General features: G+C 55.5%; 6 protein-coding genes across 6 annotated transcripts; 4 read left to right on the forward strand and 2 right to left on the reverse strand.

The window, feature by feature from the left end:
* Positions 1-5303: 5303 nt before the first annotated feature.
* Positions 5304-7956, forward strand: D7B24_000995 (uncharacterized protein; the record flags this gene model as incomplete). Its single annotated transcript, XM_028635240.1, has 3 exons — positions 5304-5430; positions 6963-7464; positions 7512-7956. 3 exons carry the CDS (start codon positions 5304-5306, stop codon positions 7954-7956), a joined length of 1074 nt encoding a protein of 357 aa, XP_028492178.1.
* Positions 7957-10306: 2350 nt separating this feature from the next.
* On the reverse strand, positions 10307-15696 carry D7B24_000996 (uncharacterized protein; the record flags this gene model as incomplete). The annotated part of the gene is made up of 5 exons (XM_028635241.1): positions 10307-10486; positions 10541-11423; positions 11821-11953; positions 13291-15361; positions 15415-15696. 5 exons carry the CDS (start codon positions 15694-15696, stop codon positions 10307-10309), a joined length of 3549 nt encoding a protein of 1182 aa, XP_028492179.1.
* Positions 15697-16488: 792 nt separating this feature from the next.
* On the forward strand, positions 16489-19327 carry D7B24_000997 (uncharacterized protein; the record flags this gene model as incomplete). Its single annotated transcript, XM_028635242.1, has 10 exons — positions 16489-16615; positions 16671-16835; positions 16897-17407; positions 17456-17616; positions 17665-17925; positions 17972-18080; positions 18132-18497; positions 18544-18910; positions 18959-19097; positions 19146-19327. 10 exons carry the CDS (start codon positions 16489-16491, stop codon positions 19325-19327), a joined length of 2388 nt encoding a protein of 795 aa, XP_028492180.1.
* An 811-nt stretch (positions 19328-20138) lies between these two features.
* D7B24_000998 (uncharacterized protein) lies at positions 20139-21070 on the forward strand (the record flags this gene model as incomplete). Its single annotated transcript, XM_028635243.1, has 3 exons — positions 20139-20208; positions 20357-20987; positions 21046-21070. 3 exons carry the CDS (start codon positions 20139-20141, stop codon positions 21068-21070), a joined length of 726 nt encoding a protein of 241 aa, XP_028492181.1.
* A 330-nt stretch (positions 21071-21400) lies between these two features.
* D7B24_000999 (uncharacterized protein) lies at positions 21401-22928 on the reverse strand (the record flags this gene model as incomplete). Its single annotated transcript, XM_028635244.1, has 2 exons — positions 21401-22231; positions 22443-22928. 2 exons carry the CDS (start codon positions 22926-22928, stop codon positions 21401-21403), a joined length of 1317 nt encoding a protein of 438 aa, XP_028492182.1.
* An 867-nt stretch (positions 22929-23795) lies between these two features.
* On the forward strand, positions 23796-25089 carry D7B24_001000 (uncharacterized protein; the record flags this gene model as incomplete). Its single annotated transcript, XM_028635245.1, has 3 exons — positions 23796-23894; positions 23963-24440; positions 24509-25089. The coding sequence occupies 3 exons, from the start codon at positions 23796-23798 to the stop codon at positions 25087-25089; spliced, it is 1158 nt and encodes a 385-aa protein (XP_028492183.1).
* Positions 25090-25442: the final 353 nt, after the last annotated feature.

A 25442-nucleotide genomic window follows, 5' to 3' on the forward strand; every position in this document is an offset into this window, starting at 1 on the left:
AAGAAAATCCTCGGACCCATTGAAAGCCGGTTCCTTCTTTATTTCTGGAGGTGTCAATACCTGGGGTGGTGGTCACAGCTACATGCACCTTGCCCAGGACTCTCGGCAACATGCCCTGTCGTCGGTTGGGTGCCACTCCTCAGTGCTCGGCGACAGGCACCTTCCAGCGGCACACTAACATGAGTATCGGCATGACTGAAGCTGAGGCCCTCGGCTGATTTGGAGAGTGTGGCTTGGAATGACAGACAGATACGAGCGCCATCCTAACGCCATGTACATGTACCAAGCCAAGATAGAGTAAGCCTGGCACCGTGGGAAACTAACCCCGCCGAGCGAGGTGGTGTTGAGATGTGAGATATGTCCCCCATCCAGAGAGCAAAGGGGTTAGTAAGTACCCTTTACAGGCGTGCATGATCACGCGGTTTAGGTTCCGTGCGTACTGCTGAGCGGCACTCTACCTGACTGGTGCACATGCACAAGACCGGGTTGTGTGTCTTGAAGCAGGGGAGGGGGGCAGGACTACTATCATTTATGAGGGCTCGAAATCATATTCCCACGCCCCTACCAACCCCCAAGGTTGATCATTGGAGCACCTGACATTTTCCTCACCTTGGTCTTCATGATCAGGGCCCCGCCTTCGATAAGCCCCGCCTTCGATAAGCCCCGCCTTTCGACAATCCCCACCTTCACACGCCCCATGGGATTTCCTTATGATCAAGGACCTTCCCACTCTGCTTTTAGCCGTCGAGTCACCAGCGGGCTGCAAAAAGGCTCGTGCCTTAGCATATCCCCCCTTCGAAATGTCTGACGAATCCATACATCAGCCGGCAGCTCAATCGTTCACCAAAGGGCAACATAAATTGTCCTTCCATCAGAAGTGCGGGCGCTGCAAAGTTGTGTATCGGTACAAGCATACGTGTACGAGGAAGAGTAGCCAAAAGAGCAGTTTGCTGAAAGTGTTGGACGAAGATGCGCTTCATCTGTTGCAGCTAATAGCTCATCTAGGTGGTAGCATTCCTAGAAGATTTTTGGACCGACTGAGGGCAAACAAGCTGATCTGGGGTAGTGACGGCAATATTGCATGCGAAGAATCACTTGCGATTGCAGTTGTCGCTGATGAAACACGTTGTCGGCAAGCTATCCACATTCTCCAGGACAAGGGTATCGTCCAACAATCGGAGTCAGACCTCTGCCTTGCTCCTGGAATGCAAGACTGTATCTTGACATCAACACCAGACTCGGAGAAGTGGCGATCGATGGCCCTAATGGCTGTTCTTCATGTCTTCCCCGAGCACCGCCAGCTCGAACCTACGAAGTAGGCTTGCTCTGCCATAAGCTCTCTTTGTCTTTTTGCTGACTCTTCTGGTACAGCTTTTCTGCGATCATTCTTGAATTTATATCCCAGTTCCAGCATGTTCTTCCCCACCTCCGCAAACGTCGGATCTCTAGGGACTTCACCTACCCTCAAACCCTTCGGGCCATCAACGTCTCACTGTCGGCATCATATTTCCTTAACGTGGAATGGAAGAAAAGCATTCTCGACGCCGCTCAGGAGGTGCTGGAGCCACATGATTCCAGCTTTGCAGGCCTCAATCCCAACCTGGCAAGATTAAACTTGAGGAGGATGGCGTTGGCGCGCATATCGCAGGAAGTCGATCCGCAGACGCAACTTCTGGAGATCCGTGCTACCATATGTCAGTTCCCGGCCACGAACAAGCAAACGAATGCCTACCTCGGGGAGATGTACCTTTTCGAAGCACGTCTCCTGGTCGACCTCCAACGATTTGAAGAGGCGCGATTTGCATTGAATCAGTTTGTCCCAAGAGACCCTGATGATGTCTCAGAACTTGAACGAATTCAACAGCACGACATCGCTTATCTCCAGGGCGAGATTGCTCGTTACGAAGGAAAGTTCGGAGACGCTTATGCTTGCTTTTTGAAGTTGCTTAGTTGGATACCCAGTCCTCCCAAGCTCACCACTCAACACAGTGCCGTGGCTTGCGAGCTAGGGATGTTCGGGTTCGCTACCTCAACCCTTCTCGAAGACTTGAACTCGGCAAGAGCACCGAACTCTTCTACGGAAGGAAGGAATGTAAGCCGACTACAGCTTGCACTGGCAGAAGTTTATACGACGGAAGCCGCAAGTATAGCAACGCAGGGATTTCAGAGCAATTGCGATAATGAAGTACCGACCCAGGTGGTTCGATTGACGGGGAAAGCCAAGGATTTGCTGGGCCATCTCTGGCAAAAGTTTGGGGACAAAAGAGGTTTGAAGAAGGTTGGATTGATTAACAGGTTCAGGGTCATGGTGGCATTTGCGATGGTGGAACATCTTACTGGAGATCCTAGTCATGCCATTGAGCTTTGGGATCAAGCGCAGACCTTCTCAAGGGAGATGTGGCCGGAAGGTTACTCAGACGCTATCATCAAGTATTCCAAGTCGGATCTGATGTATCGTCAGAGGAACTACACGGAAGCCAGGAGTCTTGAGGATTTCGCAATTCTGTTGTGTCGCAACACAGGTCGTCGCTTCCACATCACTGGGCTTGGAACGGTCTGGCCTGCATACGTCGGTGCTTCATTAGCCATCTGCTTCAGGAGACGGCGTCTTCCCTGGTAACCCATTTTCCTCGTCACACACCTACTATTCAGTCTCGTAGTGTTGCTAAAGCTTCGCCAACCAGATAGGTCGACCCCGTGATGAGAATCTGGGATCCCTGGAATCGCCTTTTTTCCACTTTCGCAACAGCGGCCTTGAAGCTCGAACTGCACTCGATCTGTGTCTGAGGTTGGATCCCTCGCCAATAGGCCGCGTCCTCATCCACCGTTGACTCATAGACCGGAACACCTATACATTGTTAGGTGATGACTGACGAGCCGGAGCTCACGTACCGTAACGCTTGTAAGGCGAGAGCAAGATGAGGTCGAAATAAAGCTCAAGCTGCTCGCAAACCCTTGCAATCGTAGATATGAGATCCTGCGTATCACGCGCTGATTCGTGCCCGAAGATAAGGATTCGTTTGCTAGCATGGCTGCAGCCTATACTTGACGTAACCTCCGATCGAAACCATTCTAGAGCAATTGGGAGGCTGAGACAGTTGTGCGCGATATCGAGATACCAGTCTGTGGTGCCCTTTCGAATTCTTTGAAACCGTCCTGGCCAGTCACACTGGAGCGTGCCATCCAGAACATCCCCCTCATCCAACTCATCGTCACGCCGGCGAAGGAAGGCGTTAACTAGCTCAATTGCCAAGGATGCATTCTGCTTTTGCACTGCAAGCCGCAGTTTGGGGTGGTCCGGCAGCCGCTCGCCAACTTCGACAAATTGCAGAGGACAGCCAAGTTTCATTGCTTCGTCTTCCAGGACCTCCCTTGCCACGGCTTCGGGTTGCACAACAGAGTATGCCGGTGTGCCGCGCTTCATGATCCCGCTCTTGTGCCCTGCGATGCTTTGGATTGTGTTCCCAAGGAGGTCGGCATGGTCTAGGCCGATTGTTGTGAAGCCGCAAGCGACGGGTTGCTTGAAGATATTCGTAGCATCCTTACGTCCTCCGGCATGAACCTCGTAGATCGCCATGTCCACGGCTTCTTTCTTGAAGACATGTACGGATAGCAGAAAGAGAAGTTGTAGGTACCCCGGCATTTGCGTGTCGTCGCCAATGTTCTTGTATAGTGCATCCCAAACTTCGAAGAAATATTGCGTAAACAGTTGCTCCGAGATTGGCTCTGAGTTGATACGTATGCGTTCTCTTTCCGTTATGAGGTGAGGAGATGTGTAGAGCCCAACCGAAAAGGGGCGGGATTGGTGTTGAAAGTGCGTCCGAATGAGGCAGTCTGCCAGGGCAGCTGTGCTGCCCTTCCCTTTGGTACCGGTGATATGGATCACGTCAAGTGAATCAATGTCCTGATGCCTTTAGAATAGCGGTCGCGTGTTGTTCGTCCACCTACCTGATGTCCAAGCTCAAGGAGCCACTCCTTCATGTTCAAGTTGTTTGGGTGGTTCTTGGTCGGTGGTTTCGGGTTTTGCCTCGCTAGCCATTGTTTGGATCGACGGCGGAGGAGATCAATGGCGCTCTATAGACTTGCTTAGCTGTTGTCTAGTAGCCGAACGGAGGTCATGCAAGTACCTGATAGTTTCTGTTCATTGTCGTCGCAATGCATACGGGGCTCAAAGTCGCGCATCGTCAACGGAGCAATTGATGTTGTCGCGCTTCGGGCCGCTGACGATCAGGTTAGGCAAGTTGCTAGTCGGCATGTCACGTGCTTTGGGAACAGTTGTCAAGAATATGATGACGCCATGATTATGTCATCAGACCTTTGGTCTCGGGGCTCAGGTCGTCACAGAAGCGGCGGAAAGGGGGGAACTTCAATGAGCCAAGCAAGAGCTGAGGTAATCCGCGAGACGCTGATCTTCTTATTGAAAAACTCATATACAATAAGCGCGGCTATTCTTTCAACAGGCACACCTTGTGTTCTGGTGGTCAGGTGAACGGACTGTGAAGACGACTGCAGGTCTAGCGTTGTGGCTGGCCGCTAAGTAACGACCCTGGCAGGGGCAAGGGGTGGCTCTAAGAAGGGTCCGTGATCCTAAGAGGATCACCAACCAATGGTGGGATACTCTCCCAAATAGGAAGTTTATTTTGCGACTTGCATGACTTGGGGCCGACCGATACGTGATATCAGTTTGATGTATCATCTGGCAGGGAACTACTTAAAGACATGGCTGATCTACCTAAATAGGAAGTTTATTTTGCGACTTGCATGACTAGAGGCCGACCTGATCAGTTTGATGTATCATCTGGCAGAGAGCTTGAAGACATGGCTGGTCTACCCAAATAGGAAAGTTTTTTTGCTGCTTGCATGGTCAGGGACCTTAGTGCCAAAATGATGTTTCATTTGGCATGGAACTCCTTGCAGAAGTGGTTCGTCCACCTAATTGGGAAAGTCTTTTTGCTGCTTGCATGCTCAGGAACTGCGGCAGCGCAAAGCCGCTGAAATCATCATCAGACCACTGCTAACAGGCGCAGCTCGGCTACCAAACAGGAAAGGCTTTTTGTGACTTGGGCCGTGGCTTGTATGATGTACTCTTTCGGTACAAAGCTCTTGCATCCTCACGCCCCCCTGAACAGAATAGATACACACTGGAGTCGCTGGTACGTCCTGGTAGATCGTCACGCACAGCGGATGACTTTGTCTATCCCTGGCCTGAACCGACTTGTCCGTTGGAGCAATGTCCTCCGAGACAATGGGAAGTAACCCCGACATTTGCCTTTGGAAAAGACATCCAATATTGCATCACCATCATGTCGGCGCTGAGCCATGGCATGCATGATTTATTGGGCAGCCTCGCCATCACCGGCGAGCATCCACTTCGTCTCCCTCACTCTCTCCCGCACGAGGCTCTTGCACCCTCAGACCCCCCTGAACAAAGTACGTACACACTGGTGTCGCTGGAAGTCCTGCTAACCATTGCAAGGCTCGAGACCATGTGCCAATGGATCATGAGGGAATTTAGCTGCGGCGGCCAGCGAAAGATTGCGGGCAAATGGTGTGGTAAATATCGGAGAACTCACCACAGGTGCCCTCCGACGTATGTCAAGTTTGAGTTCCGAGGGAACGAGGTATGCCCTGATTGCAAGCCTGTGATGTCAACGTCTTGGGATCACATGGTCCAGTGGGGTCGTTGTCGGCAAGGTTCTCGAGTGCGATGTTCTGTTAAGTCTTTGTAGTCGTGCTCTGATTCGACCGATCATTATTGTTTCTTGGAGCTACCTTTTCATCGTATCAAGCCGCAGATCAAGGACGTCCAGACTGCTTCGATCGCCAGGGGCTGGTCTCGAATCCGTGATGGTGTGCGGCAGCGCGCACGAATCTCAGCTACCCCATCACACCGGCCTGGGCGCCCGTTTTCCACCGAGACATCCAGGGATTCGTACCCACGGGCCGGTCAGCGGGGCCCCAGACCCTCCAGAGATATAACTGCAGGACCCATGCATACCATGGGTGGTTGCCTTCCTGCAAGAGATCGCAAATCGTGCGCGAACCAGATCATCAGCATGGCCATCGCTCGGAAAAGGAGACTCGCCGGCAAGAGAAGGCGTTGCAATCCCTCGCCCAAACAGTCTCTCAAACCTTTGCGTCATACCTCGTGGAGAAAAGCAGGCCCTTCGGAAGCCCAAAGGCTCGTTATCATGCTCCTCGAGTATTGGGGTGTTCCGGAAAACGAATCCAGAGGCCTGGCAAAGCGTTGCATCAAACTTCTCCAACGCCGAGATTCTCACCAAAAATGGCTCAACAGGTTTCAGAGGGTGCTGGAGTTGAACCTCCAGTCTAGCCAGGAGCGAATGGTGTGGATGGATCTCCGGGTCCGCGTGAGGCACCTACACCGGCTACTCGACGGCGTTGGTGAATGTATGGAACTGGAAGAAGCAATAGTGAGTTTACTGTCGGTGACCCAGTTCTTGGCTGACTGGAACAGTTGGATCTCTGGAGGGCAATAGGCTTGTTGCCCATGGAGCCTGAGAGCGCGATCATTGTGCAGGCGACGAAAAACTCGAAGATCTTGCGAAGAGTACTCAATTTGTCTGCGGCTGGTCTATGGGAAGAAAGTGAAGAGGTAACACTAACACGGTTCCAATGGGTGAGGCGGTGGGAGGAATACATCACGCGGGCGGAGACAGAGGAGGAGCTGGTCGTATCTCATTCCACTCTTGTATAGCACCATACACTCTGTATTCGTTTTAATGCACGTCGTGCCAATATGCAAGTGTTGCGCACGTAACTGCGACCTCCTACCTTCGGACGCGGGATGCTGCCACATGCAGACGGACCTATGTGCTGCCGTCGTAACGCCTTTCGTCGGTGAGCTAAAAAGGGAGCACCCCCGGCCAAGGCCCTGGTGGTCCGCGGACGACATGGTTGCCTCATGGATTCTTCAGCAAACGAAACTGACCCTCTACTAGCGAGGCAGGTGGAGCACAGCCGCCAGCTGACTTGGGTGAAGGCGCCGGCTCTGGTTCGTTTCTTGCTGGCTCTCACCATCTGCATTACAGGCCATTTCCTCCCTTTTGCCCTCCGACGTTACACATCAATCGACGAGGTCTGGGACAAGATCGTTACCATTGCTATTCCTCACTTCTTGGAGCTTGTGTGGGATCATGAAGTTCAGCCTTGCTTGGACTCAATGTCCTTTGAGGCCCTGAAGAAGATGGCCGGCCCTGCGGAAAAAACACGGCGAGGCATCAGAAAGTCCGACGCGCCCAACGCCTTCCTCAAGAGCTGTCTGCTGAAAGCGCCGTCGATCATTGCGATGAGCGCGATGAACCTTGAAAAGCAGATGGGGCTTCTGTATGCTGTACTAGCTAGCACTTTCGTCGCTGCGGTGCTCGCCTCCGGGTTCTACTTGGTCTTCTCTCCGCGCGCCGTATGTACCCAAGGTGCCAAAGAAATGAGGGACGATGCAACGTACGCACATACCACTCATTCGCTCACAGTCAACTGACACCGAGAAGGGAAGCAGGCGACCCTGGTGCGGAAGCGATGCAGGACGCCTTCACAGCCTTCCAGGCGCGCACGGCGGTATGGCGTTTCGCTTGGGGAGGATGTCAAGTGCTCGGGTTCGGGCTATTGCTGCCGCACATGGGCGACCACAACCTTGCCTTCACCTTTGGTCGCGAGCTGTCGGGATTTCAAGCAACGTGCGAGAAGATGATGCAGAATTTCCACAGAGCCTGCAAGATCTGGAGAGCCATGCTCGCGAGGGGCTTCTGGTACACTGCTGCAACTGGTGCTGGAAAGGCTCAGGCGGCGCGACACCCCCGCATGCCGTGGGTTTCTCAAGCTACGGTGCTGTACAACACGAGTGCTAACGTAGTACAGAGACGAAGAGCAACCGGTGTGGTCAGCGACAGACACTTCAATCACAATCGAGACCTCGACGAAGAGCCTCGGAGCTAGTCCATCGTTGTGGCATGCGGGCTCAAGTGTGCATTCCTGGCGCGCCTACTTCGACAGAATGACGAGATTTCGGCTGCCACGGTACTGCCGTCAAGGTGTCCCAGCTTCTCCGATGGTGATTTGGAAATGCGGATGCGGGGTGCAGCGCGAGTTATCCCCGGCCATGCGTTCAAGCTCTTGTAATCGTTGCGGCGCTAAGGCTGCATGGTCAGGGCCAGGTCAGTCCGCGGCGAGGTTTCCACGATCGACTATCCAGCTCCAGCTAACAGCCGAACGCAGACGTGAGCCGAACGATGCTTGCTCCCGGTCAAGCCTCTCGAACCTCCAGGCACCGATTCCGTAGCCGAGATCCTTCACGAATAGGCAACACGCCGGTGCACCTCGTGAGAGACCTGGCGATGGCGTCTCTGATGCTGGCTTTGATTGCTAGGCAGCATACACCCGTGGAGGCTGAAGGAAGGTCGCCGAGGCTTCAGTATACTACTTATGAGGGGAGAGATGTCGGCGTCGCCGAGTCCTCGGCCGCCTGCACCGGGCGGTCGGCCCAGCCGGCGTCGGCGCGAATCCTCCGAGGCGGAAAGTAGGGCGGCTGTACGGAGCGTGCGGGGCCGCGTGGGCCAGGTGCAGTCCCCCTGTAGCTCGCTTCCTTAACAAGACATGCAATATGTACAGTCCAGTCGCGATGGTGCACTACGCGTCCGTGTTTCAAGCTTGCACAACACGATCTCGCGCGTGCACGTCCCTGGTGCTGAGCATTTCCTGGCCCGGTGCATGGACATAATTCATGTGTGTGCTCTGAATAGACGTCCGTTGGCCGCGGCCCATTCTGGTGGATCACACCACAACCGTACCGCTGACTGTGAGGTCGACGTTAAATTGATCACGGAACTTGTTTGATATAGTGCTCCAGGTCATGCTTCGATCAACGCGAAAGTATACAATGAAGTCTATTTCATTGATAGTATATTTGTGGTGCTGCCGTGTCGGGTGATATGGAAGGCCGTTGCTTGGGAGGGATGCGGACCCTGATGTGGGGCCCGCGAGGTTGCTATTCGGCGGGAAAGCTTTTGCGAGGTTGAGCTCAGGCAGTCGTGGTAGTGATGCCTGGGTTGCATTCCTGACAGCAGGAGGATGGAGGGAGCAGAACTCTGGCCTCGGGAAATTCACGGCTGTCTTCGGCCTTGAGAACTCGGTGGAGGCGCAATAGACTCGATGCGCAGTGAAATGACAGCGGGCAGTCGAACCCAGCGAGTGCTCAGCAAAATAGCTCGAAACCCAGTCTGGCATCCCTCGCTAGAGGCGTCAGCATGGCGCAAGTTTCCCCATGCAGCCGAAGAGCTGCAGACCTTCCGCGGCTTGCACGCTAGCTGGCTTCCATGCCAGCCCAGCCCGGATCAATCCCGCGGTGACAACCTCTGCCAACGTGACGACAGCTTAGATGGTGCATGGAGTGGATCAAAGCCACGTTGCACTTTAGCTTCTCTTGTGACATGCCCGGAGCTCGCCTGCATGACGGTGGTCTCACGCTGAAGGTTGGCCACCAATAAGCTAGCTACCTTCAGACCGGTGAATTGTTCTTTTGCATTGATGTCGATCGGAGTAATGGCGTCTGCCACTAGCTTATCGGGGCGAAACAACCTGAGGGCCCGAGAACGCACGTAGAACAGACATCCTTGCATTGGCTCGAGAGCCGGCCATCAGCGGGCCCCTTGCAGACCAGCTGAGGGTAGCTTGGCAGTATGTTGCACTCTGGCTGCTGCAGCACCCTAGCCTTGGCCGATCCGCCATAAATAATGCCTAACCAAGGAGGTAAGCTGGTGTAAGCCCCTTGTTGGGGGGGTCGCCGGCCTGTTGGCGCCAAGACGAGGGTTGCTTCGTGGCAGACACCCGGTGAGCTGGGGACCATGGGCAGCGGCCATCCCTCTGTGTCTGGCTGCTGGGCGAAGCACTGTTTGACTGTGCTTGCCGTGGAGGTCCCGCCGCAGACATCCGGCTGGGAGCGCTCCCTAGAGACACCGCAGGCTTCTGACTGAACTGAAAACTAGACATGGGACTCATGGTGTCCGGCAGTCTCTTGGCTCCGAGATGTACCGCTGATACACAAAACCGTGGGACTTTAACTTGTTGCTTTCCCAAGCTTGATATCTCTCTCTGCAAGTGTACGATCCTACATGTAATATCACACCAACCCCAAGTTTGCGCACAAAAATACAGTGGAAGAGTCATGGGAATGGACCAGGACAGGTCGATTGGATGTTTGCTGCTTTTCTCCTTCTACTGCTGTCGGTAAGAGGTGCTAAGATGGGGCCGAGCCTACTAGAAGATTGGGCATGCTCATCGGATGCTTTGGTCACCGTGGCTGTTTTCGTGGCGGTCCCCGCGGCAGATATCGCGAGCTTTTCTCATAGTAGTGCTCGCATGCCTTTTGGTCTGCCAGCAATGCGGCATCCCGTTGCTTGATGCTCTCCCAGCCATTGCGGCAGGCCGCCTCCGTGAGGACCCACTCTCCGTTCACGGGCTTGAAAACATTCTGTGCCCCTAATCAGCTCTTGCTATTCCATGTGTAAAGGAGGCGAAAACTCACGAGGTTGAAGTTGAGACTGTATGATACGGTAGTTCTGCACGGGCGAGCTTTAGTATTGTCGGCAATCCAGTCGTTGATTTCCTTGACAGTCCTAGCGTGGCGAGGGGCATCCTTCAAAGCGTTGTAGATTTGATCTTTTATCGGCACCTGCTTCTTTTTGGGTAGAGATGGTTTGCGTTTCGCCGAGACAGAACTACGCAGACGTGGATGACGATTTGCTACGACTGAACTGCTGAAGTCATGCATCGTCTGTGTCGAAGACTGCTGGTGGTTCTGTTCGGTGCCAAAGAACCCCTCCGAGGGCGGGTAGGGGTAGTTGAGGTCGGGCACTGGGGCTGACGGAGAGAGAGTATTGATCCCATGAGTTGGCAAAAGATATTGATTCGCTACGGCTGGACTGCTGAAGTCATGTATCGTCTGTGTCGAATACTGATGGTGGTTCTGTTCGATGCCAAAGGCGACCTCGTGCTTCGTCTCTATCGAATACTGCTGGTGGTTCTGCTCGGTACCAAAGAAGCCCTCCGAGGGCGGGGAGGGGTAGTTGAGGTCGGGCATTGGGGCTGACGGAGAGAGAGCATTGATCCTATGAGTTGGCAAAAGATATTGATTCGCTACGGCTGGACTGCTGAAGTCATGCATCGTCTGTATCGAATACTGCTGGTGGTTCTGTTCGATGCCAAAGGCGACCTCGTGCTTCGTCTCTGTCGAATACTGCTGGTGGTTCTGTTCGGTACCAAAGAAGCCCTCCGAGGGCAGGGAGGGGTAGTTGAGGTCGGGCATTGGGAAAGAACCGACGACGATATAGGGTAAAGTATCTCGAATGAATGCGTTGATGAACCTCCGCGCGATGAGACTGTCAGGTTTGAAAGAAAGAGTGAGATAGCTAGAGGAGTGGTTAGAGACAAGTGATGCCCAACAACAGAGTAGACACTGGCAGTCCTGTTAACCGGGCGCTTACGAGCCCTGGCATTTTTACCTCAGCGACCCTCAGGGGCTCTTGGCCAGCCGGTCCACATCCGCGACCTGCTCACGCACACGCTATCACCGGCTGAGCCTGATGCGAGATCACCGCGCCACCTGCCCCTTCTGATGCATGGGAGCAGATGGTCTGGCCCGCTCAGCAGCGTTGCTTTTCGACGTGCACACCCTGGTTGTGGATTCAGCTTGGTCGTTGTCCTTGGAGCCTTGTCTACGGCCTGTGGTTGCGCTACGGATGCTCCGCGGCAAACCCCCCTCCGGCCAGGGGCCATGGCTTGCAGGATGGCAGACCGCGCACCCACCCTTTGCTTCCTTGAGGGGGTGCTGGACCTGGCCGATGCTGCCCAGAGATGAGGTTGACAGGGTCCTGCGCCCAGGCACGAGTGAGGTAGGCCCCGTTCCGAGCCTGGAGGTGGACCTTGGGGTCGTCGCTCGCTGTTGAAATAGCACGACTGCTTTGGCCGAAAAAGTCGTGATGTATGGAGCAACGTCGACAACCTTCATCCCCTCAGTGTACCTTCCCTTGAACGACTTCTCGCGACTCGAATCAATCTTCGATTATGGACGGCATCCGGCACGCACAGGTTCTCCGCGCGTTGTTGAGGGTGTTGGTCGCGTTGGAAAGCCCCACGTCGACTTGGCAACTGGTCGAGCCCTTCTACCTCGAATTATTGGAATGCGCCTACGAAACGAGTCTTCCTCTTGAGGCCCCTGTCGGGCGGGCTCTGAGGGAACCCCTGACGTTCAACACCGAGGAAGATGTCCAAAATCTCATCATATCACTCGAGATGGCCTTTCGACTGCAATTGAGCCAAATACCAACCGACACTGCGACGCTCGATGCCCATCAACTGGCAGACTTTGTGCTTGGCTATCGCCTCGTCCACCTCGACCCTCAGGTTTACGAAACAGATGCGAAGTGCTCTAATTCTTCCACTTGTCGCAAGCTCGCCGTCGGCATGTTGCGGATCTGTAAGAGGACCCATTCCACAACCTGGGACAAAACTAACAATCAAAAGTCGTGTCAATGGGGAAGCCATCCCGCTCGATGCTCGATCGATGGAGATGGGTTCTCACATCTCTCGGAGTGCCTTTCAATGACAAAAATCCGAAGCATTATAGAGTTTTCGACAATAAACAAGCCGACATTACGAAGGACTTTGGACAGTTGTACAGAACGAGTACGGATGATGATGGGGAAGCACTGGCCTACCGCAGCATGATCGACCACTATCTCTAGACCTGTCTGTGCCTTCATGCCTTTCAAAATACACAATCGTTGATACTCCACCTGGATCTTGGTATCTTGCTTGCCTTGAGTTGGCGACCTGCCTCTCGCATCCGTGACACCGAAGGCGCGTCGGCGGGTCCAGTGCTTGCCAGAGTGCCTCCTGTTCGAAATACAGCGACAGGACCACCAGCTGATGGCAACGCGGTCCCCATTAGAGTGGAGAAGTCGAAGCACAAGGCTACCACCATAGATTGCAACTCGGAATGACCATAACTCGAGCCTACACACAAGAAGCCAAAGGGTACGGAACTGCCGACCGTTGGCGGCTGGGAAGGCCCTCCGAGACAGCCCCTAAAGCCAAGGACCCAGCGAAAGATGACAGTGAGCCCACCAGCCTGCAGCCCCTGAAGCATAGTGCTTTTGACCCCTGAAAATCACCTGCGAACGACACGAGATTTCCCATCATCTCTCTTTCCACACCCCGAGCCAGACCTCGTCTGCACAATCACAGTTTCCCCGCTGACTGTAACCGGGAAGTCACTCGCAGTAACGGCTTCTCCATTGACGGTGACAGTGGACTCGTTGAAAGGGACAAGCAGGGGCTCGGGCAGGTACACCAAACCGCCCTCCGGTCCAGTGACGTTCATCCGCACCAGGCCAGCATCGTCAAATGCCCAAGAGACGGTGATATCGCCCCTCTCCGTGTGCTGTCTGCCCTTGGCATACTCCAGCCCGAGGCTCATCGGCCTGACCTCCCACTCAGCGAAGCCGGGCTTCGTAGGTCTCACACCCAGCACGAACCTGCTGAGTTCGGCTGTAGGACCAGCAGCCCACCCGTGACACAGTGAGGTGCCGATTCCCAGGCCGGGTGTGCCGTCCGGGTCAAGTGTCTCCCAGAAGCTGTTCGTGTAATTGACATGCGCAGGATTCGCCATGGGAGCCCAGAGCCTCTTCATCAGCTCCACGGCACCAGCTGCGTCGCCTGCCTCAAACGCCGCACGGAGATGGTACGATGATGCGTACGGGCTAATCTTCCGGGCAAAGCCAGCTGCGGCCGTCGAGTTGGAGAAGGCCAGAGGTCCGGCGGGGAGGAGGAGCTCGCGCTGCATGGTAGCGAGGATGCTTGTCCCAGAGACGTTGTTGGCTTGGGGGATACCGGCGAGGATGGCAATGGCCTGCGCATCCTGAGCGAAGCCTCCGCGGATCTCAGAGCTGAGAACGTACGCGCCAAGGGAGGCGTCGAAGAGGCGGGTGTGGATGTCGCGGCGGAGACTGGCCAGACGGGCCTCGTAGACATCAGTCTGCACGCCGCCTGCTTGAAGGAAGCTCAGACACTGCTGCAGGGAGTAGGCGTAGACGGCGTTGAACTTGGAACTGGCGCCCGTTTGGGATGGGTCGTAGTAGTTCCAGTCGCCGGTCAGGGAGGCATCGTCGAGGGTGAAGACGCCATCTTTGGTCTGAGAGTCTGCCCAGTCGAGCATTCGGACGACAGCGGGCGCCCACTTCTTCGCAAAGGCCACATCTCCAGTAACCATGTAATTCTGGGCGAGGGCCGTGGCAAGGTTGAAGGAATAGCCGATAAGGCCAGTGGCATTTACTGGGATGATCTCCGGCAGCGGGCCTTGTTGGATCTTGGCTGTCGGGCTGAAGAAGCCGGGCGTCATTTGGAAGGAAGCCAGGAGATCCAGGGAGCCTTGGGCAAAGGAAAGGCCGTAGGTGCTGGCGAACGTGGCTGCGAGGGCAATGTCGAGGTCTCCGTTGTAGGCGATCCTGTCTCTGCGTGAGCCGTCGACGATGGTGTCGGCTGGGTTGGCGCCCATGAGGAAATCATCCAGGAAGCCGCGATCGGTCAGTGTCGATGAATAGATGGGGCCACCTGAAGGGTCCGTCGCGACGAGGTTGCGGAAGTAAGCCGAGTGGGCAAAGGGGGTACCCAAGCCGAATGAGCCGAAGACGCGTTGGTCTTGGGAGAAGGAGAGAATTGTTGCGTTGCCAATGGAGACCTGGATGTCACTCATCGCAACTGTGGCGCTGACAGAGAGCCAAGTTTCAAGAGGAGGAGAGATGGCCAGATCCGCTGATGCAATGACAGCACGCTCAAGGATGGCCTCCACTCTGCCGGTGGTGAAGTCGCAGATGATGTCGATGCCATTGCTCAACGTATCTTGGAGAACCGCGAGCGTAAATGCGCCAGTGACAGGCTTGACCTCGAACGAGACGTGATATTCGACAAGGCTACTGCCAGCATCAAGGGGCTGAGCAGCGAGGCTCTCGACAAGTGAGCCTTCTTCGCTGACCACCCAGAAATCGGGGATGGTGTTCTTGAGGATCTCGGTGAGCTGGGCAGTGCGAGCACCAGTGTGCCAGATGCGTGTAAGGTCCTCGTCGGAGCATTCAAAAGCTCCGGGGAGTTCAGTCAAGGGCGTAGTGTCGACTGTCTGCTTGACGCCGACGTTCTGAAGAACGAGTTGCCCGGCAGTCGAAAGGTTGAGTTTCTGGTAGCGGAAGGCGCCTTGAATGAGACGGCCCTCTTGGACTGAGGGCGTCGAGATGTTGTATCGCTTGATGCGGTGGGTTTCCATGGCTGCTGCCAAGGCCAAGGGGCCGTCGCTCTGCGGACTGGTTAGTGAAAACACCACAGACTTCGGCTTGGACAGTGACAGACCATGTACAAGTTCAGGGCGGCGGACGACTCGCCGTATGTGACCTCAAAGCGAGAGGTGTCTCCCGTCGCAGAGAGGACCTCAAAAGTCGGGTGGCCCTCGTAGCTCTGACCAAAGTCGAGGATCATGATGCCTGGGGTCTGGCCGTCGCTGGACAGGGTAACTGGGCCATCTGTGGCGTACTTGTAAAGAAGGGCATCATTGTCGGGAGAGAGGGACAGAGCCTGGGGAAGTGTGGCTGCATGAAGCAGAAAGGTTGTTAAGGAGAGAACGTGGAGCTTCATCGCGAAAGGTGGTGCAAGGGAAAATGAGCGAAGGTGAGTGATGCAGCTATGTCGTGAGCTAGACGTTGTTGACCTGTCGATGGACGATGGCCTTTATACGTCCTTTCTACACTTGAATTAAGATTCGATCCCTCATCCATAATCTTGTCCCCAAGAGGACGTTGCACTGGGTGGGATCGAGGCATGACGTGGCTGCGAGCTCGGGAGACGTACGAGCGGCGGACTCGGAGGCAACATGAATGAATGACCCATGATCGTGGCTCGCACCCACGACCGAGACCCGATGGTTCGGGGCGTTCCCGGCTCGGTACCTGCGGCAGTGGGACCAATGCCGAGCCCTGCATGACGGATTTGCATGGTCGATGGTAGCTTCACGGAGTTTACCTTTTCTCCTCTTCTCTTGGTTCTCGGCGTTGCCGCGATGGCCTCGGTGGAAAATTAGTACGGATATCTTCCCCGCCAGCTCCACACTACCCTGGCAAGGCAGACATTTAAGCTCCCTGATCCCCGCTAGTTTCAAGTTCTTAGCGCCCCCCGCCATCGTACAGCTCGCGAGCACGAACACGGTACGAGATCGACGGTGGAAGCCTGCTCCGAGGGGAACTTTGGTGAAAGGATGCATGGCGGTCAGCCGCACTGCCCCCCCGATGGATTTTGTGCACGCGTCAGCGATGCGTTTTGCGTCCAGGCAATGGTCAATTGATCATACAAATACCTGCATCGCATATTCACTGCCCGGCTCTGAGGCCATTGGCTCCTGAACTGAAGCACCTACAAGCACGGCACCTCGCAATGTCTACCCCCAAGCCCAAGCAGCCTCAAGATGGAGACGACTCGGACGGGATCAGCTGGGATCAGCCTGTCCCCTACGAAGTGCACTCCTCCGGCGACGTGCTGGCAAGCTCGGCTGCTGTCAACAGTCTGTTCGACCCCAATGTTCCTCGCCGAGAGATACTGACCATGGTGATGTCTAGGTCATGGCGGAATCGACATTGACTTCTCCTCCTCGCGCCCTGAGGAGCTGAAATCCCTCCTCCCACCATTCCCCTCTCCCAAGCAACTCGGCCAGCAATTGCCCCCTGACGCCGACCGGAAATGCCCCGCCTTGAACATCACCATCCAAGTCGTCGGAAGTCGCGGTGAGCCAGCAGCCTCAATCCCCTCTGTCAAGTCCCCGGACCCAAGACTAACTCCGAGTAGGCGATGTCCAGCCGTTCATCGCCCTGGGCACCGCCCTCCAGCGCTACGGCCACCGCGTCCGCCTCGCGACCCACGACAACTTTGCCGACTTTGTCCGCAGCTCCGGTCTCGAGTTCTACCCCATCGGCGGCGATCCCGAAGACCTGATGGCGTACATGGTCAAGAACCCTGGCCTCATCCCATCCATGGAGAGTCTGCGCGGGGGCGACATTGGCCGCAAGAGGCGTATGATGCACGACATGCTGAGGGGATGCTGGCAGTCTTGTGTCGAACCTGATCCTTTGTCGCGCCGACCGTTTGTCGCCGACGTCATCATCGCCAACCCGCCGAGTTTCGCCCATGTCCACTGCGCCGAGGCCCTTTGTGTGCCGCTGCACATCATGTTCACCATGCCTTGGTCCGCGACGCGATCGTTCCCGCATCCGTTGGCCAATGTCAATGGGGACAAGATGGACCCCAGGACATCCAACTATCTCAGCTATGGCGTCGTGGACCTCATGACATGGCAGGGGTATGTGCCATCCCAATGCATCTGATGACCATGTGCTGACCTTGCAAGTCTCGGAGATGTGATCAACGGGTGGAGGGTCAAGGACCTCAAGCTCGAGCCCCTGGCTGCAGCGGTTGGACCAGATGTCGTGAGCATCTTAAAGATCCCGCACACGTACTGCTGGTCGCCGGCACTGGTGCCGAAGCCAGCAGACTGGGGCGAGACGATAGGTGGGTGAACAGATCTATGGTGAAGATAGGAGCTGACAACATTTGCAGATATTTGCGGCTTCTTCATGCGCGATGAACCAGCTTACACCCCGCCGGCGGATTTACAGGCTTTCCTCGAGAACGGTCCAGAGCCGGTCTACATCGGGTTTGGAAGCATCGTCCTGGAAGACCCCGCTCGGGTGACAGAGGTTATCAAGGAGGCGTGCCAGCGCTTGGGGGTCAGGGCCATTGTTTCCCGAGGATGGAGCAAGCTGGGCGGCACAGACCCCAGCACAAAGGAGGTGTTTTACCTCGGAGACTGTCCTCATGGTAAGATCAAGTCTTTGGCTATCTAGTATTTAGCTAACACCTGCAGAATGGCTTTTCAAGAGGGTGGCGGCCGTTGTTCATCACGGCGGTGCTGGTACCACGGCCTGTGGTCTGATCAACGGACGGCCGACGACAATTGTCCCCTTCTTCGGAGAGTAAGTCAGCTCAAGGCATCTTCGTTGTTCTTTCTAACCTTATATTTTCAGCCAGCCGTTCTGGGCTAAGGTGGTTGCGTCCAACGGCGCCGGCCCCATGCCCCTGCCATATGCGAAGCTGTCTACAGATGCCCTGGCAGAGGCCATCGGATTTTGCCTCAGCCCTTCAGCAAAGGAAGCTGCACAGAAAATCGCAGCTCAGATGCGCCAGGAAAACGGTGTCCAGACTGCAGTCCAATCTCTGCACCGACATCTGCCCATCGACGAACTCCGCTGCCATCTACTTCCCGAGTTTACAGCACGATGGGCATACCTCGCGAAGTCGAAGAAGGCACAGCAGCCCCTTATCCGACTTTCCGACGAGGCACTTTCGGTCTTGATCAAGGCGAAGAAGCTCAAAATGTCGGATGTTCAGCCGTAAGTTGCATGTCCACGACAAGTTGATCGCTGCTGACGACACTAGCCTCCGCTGTAAGGAGTACCACGTCGAGAACGAACGATGGGACCCTTTGACCGCTGGCGCGTCAGCCACTCTGGGCATCGCCACGGATTTTACCTCGGCATTGGGAGGTATTTGGGTCGACCCGTTCAAGGAGGTCAGGCGAGTCAGGAGAGACAAAGAGTCCGGCGAATCCGCTGGCGCAGCTGCTGCCGTTGCCGTTGGCAAGGGCTTCGCGGGCGTGACTGGCGTCGTTGCCAAAGGAAGCCTCGTGGACTTTCCCCTTGCCATGACTGAAGGGCTGAGGAACACGCCGAAGCTACTAGGCGAGGACGTGCGGGACCACGGCAAGGTGACGGACGCGAAGACCGGAGGCGTCGTGGCGGCCAAGGTACAACCCCTCTCGACAAGTCCGAAGGATTTTCTAACATGGAGGCAGAACTTTGGCTACGGGATGTATGATGGCATCACAGGGCTTGTCACGCGACCGATGGAGGGGGCGAAGCAAGGCGGCACGATGGGTTTCCTGAAAGGCGTGGGCCAGGGATCTATAGGCTTCATTGCGAAGCCGGGCAGTGGTAAGTTTGAAGCTGCGATTGAAGTATGCAAGCTGATGACTTTGATAGCAATGTTTGGCTTGATGGCGTATCCCGCACAGGGCGTGTATAAGAGCATGAAGGGGGCGCAGAAAAACACGGTGGCAAAGGCAGTGGAAAGGGGGCGGTCTGAGATGTTGAGTGAGCTTTCGAAGGGGGGTTCTGGTGACTTTAGAGTTGTTGGTTTGTTTGAGAACATGGTTGGGAAGTAGATATCACGATAAATTCAGTCGATGGTAGACCAGATTTTGACTTCCATGTTTACGTCTTTAACAGGCCGAGTATGTGCTGGGGTCTTGTTATGGGCATGCCCTCAAATCAAGTAAATGGATGTATCGAGATGTTGCCCAATGGCAGACTTCCAATCATCCTGTTTCTCATCATATAAAACTTGACGTGGAAAGACTCGTATTGACTTGGCGGAACAACCCCCCGACAACGGGTACGGCGAACATCAAGGCCCGCCCTGATGCTCAGCATTCCCGATCATGACGAGCCCGCTTCGTACCTCGCGTTTGAAAAGCGGCAGCCTAAAGTGCCAAGGACTTCTCAATCATCTCAGACAAAACCAGACGCGTGTGTTTGTGGCTGTTCATGCCGGTACCTTGCCCATGGCATGCTTCGCTCCGGGCCCGAAGTCCGAAGACTAACGTCCCCCATCCGTCGTGAACTGGAATTCATGACGCTACTCTCTTCACAGACTAGTGTCCCGCTAGGCGCGGGACGAACGGGCCACCCTGCATTAGCGACAAGGTAAGGTCTCGCCCTCTTGGTCGTGCACAGCCCTATCTACAAGAACCCGAGCTCGGGGCGAGACCGAAGCCCCTCGAAAAGGAGGCGAAGGCTCGGTCAACCCGGAGATCAGCGCAGCAGGAAGTGCGAGTCGGATTGTTAAAAGAATAAGGTTGCGTAGCCTCTGAGAAAGGAATTGAAGGCCAAGAAGTTCCAAGATACCTACACTCCATCATTCATTACCTACCTTCTTTTGGATACCAAGAGTCAAGCTTGACTCCAGCAGTCAAAATGGCCGACGACGAAGTTTTTGTTTTCAAGTTCTACCAGTACAACCCGTCCCTCTGGGCAGCCGCCATCAGTACCGCCGTCTTCGCGATACTGACGGCAATCCACACATGGCGCATGTTCCGCTCGCGCGCCTTTTACTTCACGGCCTTTACCATCGGCGGCGCCTGCAAGTGCACCCAAACTTAGTCCTCTCCTTGTCGCCGCTAACACTCCCCAAGTCCAGTCGGCCGGCTACGGCGGGAGAATATGGTCGCACTTTGACCAGGAGGCCATTGGTGGCTTCGTTATTCAGGAAATTCTGATCCTCGTGGCGCCCGCCCTCTACGCTGCGTCCATCTACATGATCCTCGGCCGACTGATCCGCGCTCTGCGCGCCGAGCACCTCTCCTTCATACCCGTCCGGTGGTTGACCAAGATCTTCGTCATCGGCGACATCGTTTCCTTCACCATGCAGGCAGGCGGAGGCGGGCTACAGTCTGTAGGAACTCTGCAGATGTACGAGCTTGGCGAGAAGATCATCATCGTCGGTCTGTTTGTGCAGATCGTCATCTTCACCATCTTCATGGGCACGTCCGTGACGGTCCACCGACGCATCTCGGCCGCCCCGACTCCTGCTGCCCTTCGAGGAAACGTTCCGTGGAAGAAGCACCTCTGGGTGCTGTACATAACGAGCCTGCTCGTCCTCGTGCGGAGCGCCTTCCGCGTCGTCGAGTACCTGCAGGGCAAGGGCGGCTATCTCATCTCCAACGAGATATTCCTCTACATATTCGACGCGGCGCTGATGGCAGCTGTCATGGGCATCTTTGCCGTTTGGTACATTGGGGATTTGGAGCAGGACAAGTCGGACGTGTACGCCCTTGATTCCATGAGCCGTGTGAGCTTGGTGACTGACGGGGGTGTGGCGCAGCGACATGGAGATGCAGCCCAGGTGAGGGAGATGGTGTAGGGGTGGAATATTTTCAGGGCATGGACCTATAGACTTTCTTTTGTTACGGTAAAGGCAAGATCCGGTGGTCTTTTTTGGATCTGGGCATCGTTTGGGTTGCATAGATAGGGCACTCGTCGAATTGGTGTGGTTGGTGGTGAGGCTGAAGGGTCAAGGTTTTTTTTTTTTGAATGATGATATACATCGTCACCAGTCTCATATGCAGGCCCATGAGTACAGCCTATTCATTAACATAGCCTATCAATTAACACAGCAGTTCCAGAGACGCAGGTATCCACGAAATTGTAGGGACACCATCCAAGAATACCACATGCCCCTAGTATAGCTCCGGTTGCATGACAGTCCCGACCATGGAATAGCTTGTGTTCTTCACGCTGTCAACCAGCTCATACGTCTGACATTCGGTCCGTACGAAGACGGCCGGGTTGCGCGATACTGGCCGTAGCAGCACTTGCACCGCCTTGGCTGTGCCTGGTGCGCTTTCGTCCCAGCAGTTGAGGGCGTATCGGAGCGTCGTTTTCTCCCGCTTCTTGAGCCACATGTGGTAGGGGATCATGCCGACGACGGTGAGTCCCGAGAGAATCGCCGCGGTGTAGTGTTCTCGCCTGCCGATGGGTCCGCTGATTCCCTGCGGCGTCAAGGTGAATCCGCCGCGGTGGCGCACAACGCCGCGACTGCTGTGGGTGTTCATGGCGCCGCAGCCGGCGAACCAGGAGGGCGAGGCAGCAAGAAGGCCCCATTCATACGGGCCCAACTCGACTGTCGGGATCGGTGATCGGTACTCTTGTTCGTCTGCCACGCCTGCCGGCATCTTCCACGCGAAGAGTGACTCGTCGTTCTTGGCGATAAGGGCGTGTTGGAGTCGCATGAACGCTTTGCGACCTTCGCCGTACTGGGCATCCATGTTCACGTTGAAGATGCCCGCCATGCTGTACGCCATGTCCTCCTCGCGCGTAGTCTCTCGGCCCGCCATCCAACTCATCTTGGTTGCGATGCAGGCGTCGCGAAAGTGTAGTGCACCACTGAGGTAAGACATGGAGATTCCTGTGATTTGAGAAAGGGGTGCGGCCAGTTCGCGCTTGCTGCCGAAGTAGTTCCAGTCGGCATCGTATGGGCGACTCTCTTCAGCTGCAAATCCTACATGCACCTACGGGAATACCCCCGGGGTACATTTCCTTCAAACGTTGGTAGTACCTCACCTCTTGCATGAGTAATTGCATGTTCACCAACTCCTCGTTCTTGGGCCAACCAGGACACCGCCATTTGTTCTTTTGGCCATCCGTCCGCCTTGGCATCATGGCCCGGATGCAGCGTCGCCTGCCACTGCTTGGTCACTACGGAGCCTCCTCGCGCCTCACCTGATTATAATGATCCGAGAATAATATGGCAGCCTTTTTGTGAAGATGATTGATGTACTGGTAGTCTTCCTCCTGGAGGTAGCCATATCCAAAGGATCGATGGGCTATCGAGAAGGCTTTCGCATCTTCGTCAAGCCGCGCAAAGCGCAGGGTGGCCTGATTCCTGGCGTACCGCACATCCATGCGCATGAGGTGGTGAATCTCGAGGAAGACCTGAGCGGCGATGGTAAATTGCATGGCAGTGGAGTATCCAATGCCGCACAAGACATACCAGACGCTCCTGAGAAAACTGTCTTCAAAACGTTCCTTGAGAACTGACTCGATCGGCAATAGATATGCCAACGCGAATGCATCGATCAGGTAGGTCATAAGCGACAGAATGCCCTCACAGCGCTGCCTCTTCTCTGTCATGGCGCTTCTGTCATCCGTGAGCTTGACATGGTCGAGAGGGTGAGAAGTGGAGGTGGATTTTGCGAAGTCGAACATATCTCCGTTAACATAATCTTCTCATATGCGAACGATAGACTTTGGGATCATGGCGGGTGATGAGCAATGACCGGTGGTTTGCGAGTGGTGTGATTGAGGCAGGAGAGAAGATGCGGTTGATCAAAATGCCAACACGACGCAAAATGCCAACACGATAGGAGAAAGCGGTTACGGCTAGTGAAAAGCGTGGATCCCTGCGGACGGGAACAAGCGATCCTCGATTAGAAGGCTGGACGATCCCATCACGTCGGAGAGGAGTTGCAAAGCCCGACGAATGTGAAGAAGAGGGACTGCATCGGCAGTTCGAGAGGGTTCGCGACTGGGGGAGGGAGGAAGTTTATTCGCCCTCCACGGGAAGGGACCTGAGCATGCCCGGGCAGGTGTGATTTAGGGTTTCAGAGGGCAGCACCAACAGGGCTAATTTTTAGCTGGGTCCCAGGTACCTTGGGTGAGTCCCCAGCCACGAAAGCCTGGGGCAGGTGCACGAGGACTTGACAAGATCCGAGGTTCAATAGCAGGATCAAAACTTTTGAGGAATAAATGCAATGAGTCGCATGACGGAACGCCTATCCACAAGGGACCAACTGATGCTGGACACTATTACCCTGGTTCATGTTGCTGCAGAGTGTGGCCACGTCAGTGGTCGGTTACGGTGTACTACACAGTGTATTATCCAATGACAGGCCAGGTCTGGTTCCCCACTGTCCCGGGCAGTCCACTGAGACCCTACTCTCGCTCGGGCCCCTACCTTACTCGTAGGCGCAAGCTCGTACTGTCGGGTTGATACGAAGACGCTTGTTGAATCACGGCTCGAGCGGCCGGCATCCTTCCTTCTTTCAACACCACTCTTGCCTCCAACCCCCCGCGATGGACATCAACCTCGGCCGACACTCTGTCAAGTTGACACGAAAGTCCCATCGCAAAGTCCGCACCGGCTGCTCCATCTGCAAGACACGCAAGATTAAGGTTTGTCTGTCCTCGCCACTATCTCCCCCACCCTTCTCCCCCCGGCCTCAATCTAAACAACCCTTCAGTGCGACGAGCAGAAACCCCAGTGCGGCCGCTGCAAAAAGTTTGGCGCAGAGTGCGACATTCTCGACGCCCAACATGCCCACGCCTCCCAGAACATCCTCGGCCCGGGCTGGCGAACCCACCTCGATGCCGCCGCGTCCGTCAACCTGGACATGCACGACCTCGAGCTCATGTTCCACTGGGACTTAGCTACTCACGCCACCATGTCACCAAACCCGAAAATGCAGCACTATTTCCGTCGCAACATGGTCGCCATGGCATTGCAGTGCGACTATGCCGCCCTCTCCATGCTTTCCCTGGCCGCCCTGCACCTTGCTCACCTGACCCCAGGGCGGCGCGCTGAGCTTACCGACCGCTCCCTCCACCACCAGAATCTCGCGTCGCGCAAGGCCATTAGCCTCCTTCCCGTCCCCGAAGGGCCCGGCAGCGAGGGGATGATCGACAATCTCTTGGTTTTCTCATCCTTCACCATGTTCCACGGTGAGTCTCACGCCCGTCACACATGCATGCCCTCTTCCCCCCCCCGCCAGGCCCTGAAACTTCACCAGTCATTGCAAATTCGGAGAGAACAAACGATCTCCTCCTCGGTCACACCGCCCCCCCAGAGGACTCTCCGGACTGGCTGAGCCTCTTCTTCGGCACGACGCACCTCGCCTTGTCCTCGCCCTCTTTCAAGCACCGCACAAGCCCAATGGCCCCGATCATCCAGTATTCTATAGATTTACTGGAGCTCCAGCAACAGCTCGACCACCCCAGTCGCCTCTCCCACTTGCACGCAAAACTCGACGCTCTCGACGAGACTCAGTCGTCCCCAGAGCTGCGTACGATTTGGGCCTCGGCTGTCAGAGAGCTCGACAACATCATTGCCGTCTTACATGAGCGTCCTGACACCCGCGACCTATTCCACGTCATGGCCTGGCCGCAGGTGAACCTTTCCGACTTTATGCCCATGCTTCGCCGTCCGTCGCCGCCACAAGAAGCTCTGGTGATATTCTGCTACTTCGCCATGGTCCTCGAGCAGTTGACGCCACAGTGGTGGCTCACTGGATGGGCCGAACGTCTCACTCGGCAAACATACGAGCTGCTGGACAACGAGCACAAGACCTGGATCGTGCCAGTGGAAATATGAAAATAACATCTTTGACGAAATCGAGCAATCTATCGCTATGCAAACTTTTGGGATCGGAGCTCGCCTCATATCAGCGACTCTCGGCAAGATCGTGGGCGGAGATTCTGCGGGGGAATGGGAGGGTGGCGAGCTTCTCGTCGGGGACCGGGCTGCAGCCTCGGTATTTATGACGGGGAGGGTTCGGCCGGGTCTACAGAGAGGGGGCCTCGACTTCAGAGTTGGATTGGGAGGCTTCGGTGAACGGTTCCTATATGTAGACGGGTGGTCGTTACTTCTGTCTGCTCCGGCCGAGTGTTTTAAGCTCTGCCGTCTGGGCCAGCTGCGACGAAGATTGGTTGCGTTGTCCAAGCACC

The sequence above is a fragment of the Verticillium nonalfalfae genome (genome assembly GCF_003724135.2).
Source record: "Verticillium nonalfalfae strain VnAa140/NRRL 66861 chromosome Unknown scaffold_118, whole genome shotgun sequence".
NCBI classification, from domain to species: Eukaryota; Fungi; Ascomycota; class Sordariomycetes; order Glomerellales; family Plectosphaerellaceae; genus Verticillium; species Verticillium nonalfalfae.